Source organism: Arachis duranensis, chromosome 1 (assembly GCF_000817695.3).
Source record: "Arachis duranensis cultivar V14167 chromosome 1, aradu.V14167.gnm2.J7QH, whole genome shotgun sequence".
NCBI classification, from domain to species: domain Eukaryota; kingdom Viridiplantae; phylum Streptophyta; class Magnoliopsida; order Fabales; family Fabaceae; genus Arachis; species Arachis duranensis.
The window spans coordinates 101,094,347-101,104,148 of record NC_029772.3 but is presented as its reverse complement, the minus strand read 5'-3'; the positions used below and the strand labels follow the sequence as shown (position 1 = coordinate 101,104,148).

Below are 9,802 nucleotides of genomic sequence, written 5' to 3'. Positions count from 1 at the left end.
GCAAATTGCAAATATGCTTCGTAATGGTCTAGGAATTCAGCAAACACAGGCCAATCTTGACAATCTGTCAATTGGTTTCAAATTAAATGGAGACAACTATCCATTATGGGCAACCCTTATGAAGAAAGCTATTGGTGGTAGAGGAAAAAAAAGTCACTTGACAGGTGTTCCTCCGGCACCAGAGGAGACAGAACCCACATATGAACAATGGGAACAGGCAGACCAAGCAGTCTTTACTTGGATTATTCAGAATATCGAGACAAATTTAATGAACAATGTCTCTCAGTTTCCTACCGCAAAGGCTCTATGGGAAGGATTGGCTACCACCTATGGAAGCGGGACAGATCCGGTGCAAATCTATGATTTACATCGAAAAGCAAACACACAGAAGCAGGGACAAGACACCCTAGAGGATTTCTGGAACAAATTACAAGCCATTTGGATGGCCATTGACAGGAGGCAACCTAACCCTATGCAGTGCACTACAGATATTGCAATTTTCAACAAAATTAAACAAGAGCAGAGACTATATCAGTTCCTAACAGGGATTGATGAGAAATTTGAAGCTATTAGAAGGGACCTTTTGATGCAAGAAAAGACCCCTTCAGTAGAGTCCGCCTACGCTGCCGTCCGGAGGGAGGCGGCCCGACTTCAGATCCTGAAGCCTACCACCAGCAGCGAAGGGAGCACATCATTAGGGGAGGTTGGAATCGGTTTAGTCGCGAGGAACAAACAGGGACAGGGACCGAGATGGAATCGCTCAGAAACCGCCGGCCGGCGTTCATCACAAGAGAGAAGGAAGATAAAAGTCACCTCCTTTGTACTCATTGCGGGATGAGGAAGCACACCAAGGAGACCTGTTTCAAAATCGTAGGCTACCCCGAGTGGTGGGAAGATCCCAAGCCAAAAAACCACAAGGCCGCCACTGCCGTGGGCAACCCACAGGCCGCCAGCAACAGCGGTGGTGACGCTGGAAGAGATAAAGAGACAGAGTCACAAGCAATCCATGGGAGAGCTGCAATCGCTCATGGAGGTAAGAGCAGAGGGGAAACCGCGCATGGAGAAGAAGAGAGCTCTGAAGAGAATGAGAACCCTAATGGGCTGTTTGGGCCAGATGACCCTAGTAAGTGGGTTGGTCCAAATAAAAGGGGCGATGAGTCCGTAGCCCAAACCCCTTTCATGGCCCAAATCTCTTCAAAAATTACAGGGCTCAGTTCTGTGAAGGCAGCCCAGTCAGAAAAAAATTCTGGCCCAAAAAAGGCTGATGAATGGATTTTTGATTGTGGAGCCACTGATACTATGACTCATGATCCACATGATTTTGACAATCTTTCTACTCCTGTTAAGGCCCATATTGAGACAGCCAGTGGGGAATTAATTGCAGTTCAAGGAGGAGGATCAATTATGTTTTCAAAAAAATTAAAATTAAAAAATTGTCTTTATGTCCCTGCACTATCCTCAAAATTACTCTCTGTTAGTCAAGTTACAAAGGAACTAAATTGTGTGGTTCTCATGTTCTCTACCTTTTGCCTTTTGCAGGACATTCATACGAAGGAGATCATTGGGCATGGTACTGAACGTGGAGGTCTTTACTACGTTGATGAGGTTGCTCACAAGGGACATGCCATGCTTGCTCACGGAACGGTTACAAGGCAACTCTGGTTATGGCATAGACGCCTGGGACACCCCTCATTTGGGTACCTTAAGATTTTATTTCTTAGTCTTTTTTCGAGTAACACTGAACCCATTAAATGTGAGACTTGTATTCGGGCAAAGAATCATAGAGCTACTTACTCCCCGAGTAACACTAGAGTTAGTTCTGCTTTTTCATTAGTACATTTTGATGTATGGGGCCCAGCACCTAATTCCCATAACAATCAACTTCAGTATTTTGTATTATTTGTGGATGATTTCTCTCGAATGACGTGGGTATATTTTCTAAAAAACAAATCTGAAGTGCCTGATAAATTCTATGCTTTCTATCAAATGATTCACACTCAATTTGATAAAAAAAATTAAAGTGCTTCGATCAGATAATGGAGGGGAGTTTGTGAACAGATCCATGCAAGATTTCTTTAGGGAAAATGGTTTAATTCATCAAACATCGTGCCCAAATACACCCCAACAGAATGGTGTGGCAGAACGAAAAAATCGTAAGCTACTAGAGATGACTCGGGCCATGATGTTTGATGCATAGGTTCCAACACGTTTCTGGCCTGAAGCTGTTGCTACCTCGACGTATCTTCTGAACAGGTTGCCCTCCCAGATCCTCCACCACAGAACACCCTTGCAGGTTTTGGCCACTCAGACAGTACTTCCTCCTGTCCAAACATTACCTCCAAGAGTTTTTGGGTGCTCTGTGTTTGTCCATATCCCTAAAGCTACCAGAACCAAGTTTGATCCATGTGCTAAGAAATGTGCCTTCATGGGGTATGCTACATACCAAAAGGGGTATCGTTGTTACAATCCTATCACTCGTCATGTACATGTGACTATGGATTGTGATTTTCTTGAATCAGAATCTTATCCTCATGCAGGATGGGTGCAATCATGCAACCCGCAAATATATAAAACTAATGATTTTGTCTGAATAAACACAGTGCCGATAAGCTGCAATCTCTAGCAATCACGGGCATACTAGCGTGTAAGGAAAGGAATTAAAGTACAAGGCAAATTATTCATTACTTAACAGGCAGCACCACATGAAATGATGATCAAATAGCAAATTCCAATATTGAAGTAAAGTGACATTATATCCTTGACTAAGATTAGTACCATGCTAAGTAGAGAAACAGAATATCAAGTACACTGATAATAGAGAGATACTTAAAACATAAATAGCAGGCCCTACTGTCTAGAAAGAGCACCCTAACAAATCCACAATTAACAGAGACAGAAAATTTCCACTTTCCATCAAACAAGCTATTAATAATCCATCAGCATTCAGCAATCTATTCCTTGGAAGATTTGTTGATAAGAGACTTGTGAATATGGGGAATTACACCTCCTCCAGCAATTGTTCCTTTAATCAGGGTATCAAGCTCCTCGTCACCACGAATTGCAAGCTGCAAATGCCTTGGGGTAATACGTTTAACCTTGAGATCCTTGCTAGCATTCCCGGCAAGCTCCAAAACCTCAGCAGTTAGATACTCCAAGATAGCAGCAGAGTATACAGCAGCTGTGGCCCCAACTCTACCATGAGCTGTAGTCCTCGACTTCAAAAGACGGTGGATACGGCCAACTGGGAACTGCAGATCACATTACAGAATATCACATAAGAACAAGAACATGTAGCAGACGTCACTTGCCTGAGGCAAACTTGGCTGACACAGTTCAATGGGAAAAAAACACAAAAAAACATGCTAAGTAAACTCAACAAGGTTATGAAGTTCAATGAATATTCATAGCTTATCTCCAACATGGTCCATACCCTAGAACAGAAAGGACAATTCTAAAAAGAAAGAAAAGTAAATACATAGGAATTCAATTTTACTCGATATATAAGCTACCGCAATCAACTATCAATCGGTTAAATTGAGCATTCCGTTAATGCCAATCATTTAAATTTATAAACGATAACAGAATAAGGTAAATACAAATTGCTAAACCTATATTATCAGCTTGAAAGGCTAATTGATTGGTTTCTCAATCAAGTGATCAACACAATTAAAAAGTTTGACTGGGTTAAATTGCAGCAATCTAAAGCCAGTGAGGTAAACTGCACAATGCACATCAAGTAATGCGAAAGCAGTTTCTATCATAATCAACACATAGTAGTATATTCACATTTAAAGTATATGTCCAGACACACTCTAAATCCCAATTACACACTAAACACACAATAAATGTCTCAAACAAAATTATCACAGTAAGTAGCTTCACAGGAAGAATTTTCAAAGCGCATAGAGTGTCCACAATCACACAAGAAGCAAATATGTACCATTACCGCATGACAAGTTAACAAAGTCAAAGGGAGCATGCTATGCTAAGTTTGCAGATCGCAAGCATGCCATCAATTTGCGAAGAATACAAAGTCCCAAACACAACAGAAGACATTTTGCACCAAAGCCTTTCCGTTCTATCAAAACCTTCAAGTTAATAGCATCTACTTTACGGCAACATAATTGAAATGGTTACAACGGCAAGAACGACGCAATGCTCGATCAGAAAAAGCGAGCGGAAAAGGAATTGAAGAGAAGGTGGGATCTGAGATACCTGAAGGCCGGCACGAGAGGAGCGAGAGATTGGTTTCTTCTTGTCCTTGTCTTTGCTGGCGGCGGCGGCGGCGGAGGTTTTCCCTGTTATCAAACCCTTGGCTCCCTTCCCCGACATCTTTTTCCCGCCAAAACGAGCTCGCAGAAGAATCGCACAAAGAGAGAAAGAGAGAGGAGGCGAATGCGGTCTCAGACTCCAAACCCAAAGGGATTTGATTTCCGGATCAGGATCTTAATCCCCCCACTCTCGCTTCTCTCAATACCAACCCCTTTTTTATTCGTCACTCCTCCTTCTGCCCTTCTACTTCTCTTTAATTACATCTTTGCCCCCGTCCCTCTTACTTAACCATACTGTTATCTCCTCAAATTACGCTTCTATCCTTGTAGTCCACAAATAGTGTGCCGTTGCAGTTGTTAAAGGTTGCTCGGTAGCTCGTTTGTGACGCTTAAACTTTACCTTTTTATTCTTTTTCTTTTGCTTTTGTGCTTTTTTTTAATTAATTATTACATGTTTAAGTACAGTTTTTTCTTATCTTCTAACTCTTCTATAAGCAAATTGAGGATAAATTGTCACAAATCACAATGACCGTTTGTGAGAAGACCGATTTTATGTTTTTGCGCTTGCAACGAGATGGTAACTGGTAAGGATCGCCAGAGTGCGTCAACACTCGTTGCACCCTCAGTACCCGAGTCCTCAGTGAGACTGCGTGCTTGTGTGTGTCTTTTCTTTTCTTATTTTTTTCCCCCTCTTTCCGAAAGTCCTCAGTTTGCTTACCACAATTCGTTAAAAAAGAATCAATTCGTTTAATATGATGATTGAGATAATTACTATAATAAGGCAGGGTAAATGTGATAATATTCTATCATATGATACTCAGCTATCGAACCACTAAAACCTATATATCATTTATTAATTGTCTATAAGCTTTTCTGAGTTTCCTATACTTAATCTAAGCAGATGAAAGAAGAAATAAAATAACAAAACTCCATAATTTGTAAAACTAATCCAAACACAAATAGACTAAACTCTAAAGTCACTTCAATGGTCATGATTTTTGAACAAGTATACCACGTCCATTCCTATATCCCCAAACTCCCAAAATAGAGTTGAAACGAAAGCAACCATAAAGCTTCTAGAACAAGATCGTTCCGTTCAGTAAATGTCCAATACAATCTAAAAATTTACAAAATGTAGTTTACTATCAGCTATATAAAGTAGGTCTCTTGATATAAGAAAACCGACACTCTGCCAAACAAAATGTGCTTATTATTAGAGCATTACTCCTCCCCTGCCTCTTCCTTCTCTTTGGATTTCCCCTCATCTGCAATATGAAATCCCTCAATCTTGCGTGAAACCTCATCCGCAGTTACCTTCACCTTCTCAATTGATCCATTTGCAGGTAAAGCCTCCGAGTCTTCCTGAGTCAATGGACCTGTCTGCCATATTCTGATGGTTCCGTCCTCAGATCCTGAGGCATATGATTCTCCTCCGGGAGAGAAACGGACACAGTGGACAGGACCATGGTGGCCCTTGTTGCATGCTGCCATTCAAATAGATCATCAAAAGATTTATATACATAACACAAGAAGGTTAAGAAAACTAATGGTCAGTAACTCACCAATCTCACTGCCTGTATGGAAATCAAACACACGAACCCACATGTCTTCTCCTCCAGCAGCAAACTTGTTCCCATACTTTGGCTCCAAGGATGCAGATTCCACCGTACAAGGCATGTCATAGCTCTTTACTAATCCATAGCTGAAAAACAAAGGTAACATCATGTACCCATTACACATATTTTCATGAAAAGATGTCAACAACACCTGAACTTACTAATTAGCATCCCAGAACTTCACACTAGAACCATCAGCAGTTGTAATATAACGGCCATCCTGACTCACTTCTGCACTTGTAACAGATGACTTGGTTTCAAGTGTCTGTACTATTTTACCACTTCTTACATCCCATAGCCTGTCAAATCAGCTAGATTCAGTGCAAAATACAGCAGTGTTGCTAGATTTATAAGTTAAAACAAGAAAAAAAAAAAATTAAAACCACATCTTCAAAATCAAATGGGTGGTAAATGGGCATGTACCTGACTCCACCCATATCAGTACAAGAACTCAATATTGTCTGGTCACTATGAAGCCATGCAACAGTTCTCACTGAACCAGGAGATTTATCAACTTCCCTGGGTGGTGCATCAGGTCGATTCAAATCATAAATTCGGAGAATTTTCTCAACTCCTCCAGTGAGCAAAAGGTGTGTATCCTGATCCAAAGTATACAAATAACACATCAATGCATATGAAAACAAAGCACTTAAAGGCAAGACCCAGATCTTGAACACTTGATGATATCCCTGATGATATCCCCAAATTCAAATTATCTATAATATTAAGTAAAGGCATTCAGGAACAGAATTTTAACTACACATAACCTATTTCGACATGACAAGATTGGATTTGACAAAAATCACCGTAGAATATCCATTTGAAATTTGGAAAAGTAGATCTTTGAAACTAGGAATGGAAGTAATGATACCATCCGTCTAAATATAATATTGGTATTTAGATTTAATAAACTATTGTGTGTTGATGCTTCAAAAATCATTATCCAATCTCCCTTTTTTATGATTCATTTATGTCCATTTAGTTTTATCATTTTGTAAATTATAACCAGTGCATCATTTCTCCTTATACAGAAAAGTATATCAACATAAACAGTAATCAATATGAAAATAATGACGTCACCAAGCCTACCTCAGAAAAAGCACATGCTCGAACAATATGTTTATGCTCAAAAGAATGCAACTCATCTCCTGTTAATGCATCCCAGACTTTCCTGCATGAGGAACAAAGATGATATGTAAATGTTTAATAAATCCGCAACAATCTCTACAACATAGTGTAAAGCCAGAAACTGTTGGGTCTAAATCGCACTGCAAATAGCAAGCACCGATAAAAAAATAAAAGAAAAAGCACAAATGCTTTGACTCACACATATAACTAAAAGACAAGATATAATAATTATTCGCCTATATACAATCATTAACTTGCCAAGACAAGAACAAGAAATCTAGCAGCTAGCACAATGATTAACATAACTGTCTCAATCTATGATCAAGTTTCTAAGGTAATAAATAGCTAACAACTTATGAAAAACAAATACTCCCTCCGTTTCATAATAACTGTCACTTTCACTTTTTTGGTTCACTGAAAAACTAATGTATGTAGACTTTGGCATTGACTAAATATATTAATTTTTCAATGAACCAAAAAAGTGAAAGTGACAGTTATTATGAAACGGAGGGAGTGTAACATTTTGTCATGTAAACATCTTGGACTAACGTCTCTACTGGATCTCATATGACACATCAACTATATATATTTGGGGTTCAATTTTCTATCTTCATAAAGCTCAACTATACGAGTGAAATCCAGTATCAACTAGCATATTTAGAATTTGAAAAGATAAAACGAACCCAACATTGGCTTTTCAAATCTTAAACAATGATAAAGTTGGTAACATTTATATATATGATATTACGAATTAATAAATCTTTATTTCTTTCAATCTTCAATTTCATTCATATGTATGTTACGTATATGTTTGTGTCTGTGCGTCATAACAGTGTGCACTGGCAAGAAGGCGAATGCAGAAAAGGGGGAACAATCAGTCCCTTTTTGTTCAACTAAATAGGATGTAACTAATGTGCACTGAATCAAATTTAACAATCAGTTCCTTTTTGTTCATGCAGGTTGAGCTTAAAAGAAACCATCTATAGGCACACCAAAATGTAAACGAGCAGTGACTAAGCTTAATAACGAACAAGCTTAACAATAACATACGTTGAAAAATCAGCAGAAGCAGTAGCAGCACGCAACGCATTAGTATCCAAGCAGCAACTCCACACCGCACCTTTGTGCCCTTCAAATGTTCCAATCCAATCCCCAGTCTCTCCATTCCTGAGCATAGGACTAGAATCTGAAAAACACAGGCAAAGCACACATATCATCACATCATCATCATCATCCATACACGACAAAATCAACATTGACAATAATTAATAATATCAACACACTCCAAAAAAAAGGTAGAGAAATCAGGAAACATAACAATCCGTTCATTCAGCTACACTAATACGGATTTCACAAGTCAGATCCATAAATTACAACTTAATTTACACACACGAGATCATTTCTAAACAATTTACGATAAATCATTGAATACAATGAATTTAACGGGAAGGTGATGGTGGAAGAGAGTGAGAGAGAGTGTGTACCCTTGCTTGCACTGATGAGAAAGAATCCATCGGGAGTTACAGGACTGTAGAAGAGATCAACCACCGGGCGAGAGTGACCATGGCAAACAAGAGGAACCGCAACCTTTTTCTTATCCATTCTCCCAAAAACGATTTAATATACCACTACCTGAACCCTACTCTGTGACGAAGATCCAAACACACCAATAAAAAATAAAATCCACGCGGTTCTTGCCGCGCCTCTTTTTTTTCCTTTTGGTTTAACTCCAATTGCAACAATAGAATATTAGATTATAGAAACCCTAAATCTACGATTCGAAAAGGAAGGGGGCAATCAGTGTAGAACAATTAATTCCAACGAAAGCGCTATATATTGATCAAAGAAGTGAAGTAATTCTGGTGTATTATGAATTCAGTGAGAGTATATTAAACTGAGATAGCATAACATTGGACACAGCCGCCTCATAAGAATTCCGAACCCTGTGAGCTGAGAAAAGATGGAAACAGAGAAACTTTGGATCCAAAAAGGAAGAAAGCAAAACCGAATTGTAACGAAATTATGATAAACAAATTGATAGTAAATACAATCTATGAAAATTAATTTTAAAAAATAAAAAGATAAGGGGAGGGGAGCGGAAGCGGAAGAGTGCAGGCAGGGTTTGTCCAGGAAGGCAGTAGGCACGAGGCGAGGGAGAAATGGGTGCGGATCTGCCTTCTTGTAGTGCTTCGAGAACGGGGAATGGATGAAGAGGATCAATGAAATGTGGACCCCACCGCCTCCCCAAGACACAAGGAGTTCGTTCATTAAAGACCTAAGCTAATTAGCTAACATAATAAGGGTAAAACCGTAAGTAAAACATTTGCTTGGGTTAGCAAGCTAAATCAGAACCCTTTTTTTTTATTGGGCAACCAAACTCAAAAGTGGTTGAATCAATTCGGTCAAATCAACTGGTGCCCAATATACACAAGAATATCTTTTCTATCTTCAGTAATTTATTGACGGACGAATAAATTTTTAATAAAATTTAAATTCAGGATGAATTAATTATTGGACCATCGAATTAGAGAATATGATAAAAATAAAAAAGAAAAAGTATAGGTGACAATAAAAATTTTTTATTTTTAATATTAAAGTAGTAATGGTATTTTTTTAAAATGTGGATTGTTGGAGTATTATTCTTTTTTAGAGGTATACAAATCGGACCGTCTAATTTATGTTAAAAAAAATTAAAAAATTTGAGATACAGAAATCAGATCCTCCAATTTGTATACTCTCTACAATTTTGAAAAACACAAAATTAAAATATTAAGGAATATCACTACT

General features: G+C 38.6%; 2 protein-coding genes across 2 annotated transcripts; both read right to left on the bottom strand.

Moving 5' to 3' along the window:
* Positions 1 to 2,708: 2,708 nt before the first annotated feature.
* Positions 2,709 to 4,495, bottom strand: LOC107469628 (probable histone H2A variant 3). Its single transcript, XM_016089006.3, has 2 exons — positions 4,216 to 4,495; positions 2,709 to 3,248 (listed from the first exon to the last, which is right to left on the bottom strand). Exons 1-2 carry the CDS (start codon positions 4,330 to 4,332, stop codon positions 2,952 to 2,954), a joined length of 414 nt encoding a protein of 137 aa, XP_015944492.1. The 5' UTR covers positions 4,333 to 4,495; the 3' UTR covers positions 2,709 to 2,951.
* A 690-nt stretch (positions 4,496 to 5,185) lies between these two features.
* Positions 5,186 to 9,263, bottom strand: LOC107469639 (uncharacterized). Its single transcript, XM_016089015.3, has 7 exons — positions 8,500 to 9,263; positions 8,066 to 8,201; positions 6,977 to 7,058; positions 6,311 to 6,486; positions 6,049 to 6,186; positions 5,834 to 5,973; positions 5,186 to 5,755 (listed from the first exon to the last, which is right to left on the bottom strand). Exons 1-7 carry the CDS (start codon positions 8,615 to 8,617, stop codon positions 5,493 to 5,495), a joined length of 1,053 nt encoding a protein of 350 aa, XP_015944501.1. The 5' UTR covers positions 8,618 to 9,263; the 3' UTR covers positions 5,186 to 5,492.
* Between the last annotated feature and the right edge of the window lie 539 nt (positions 9,264 to 9,802).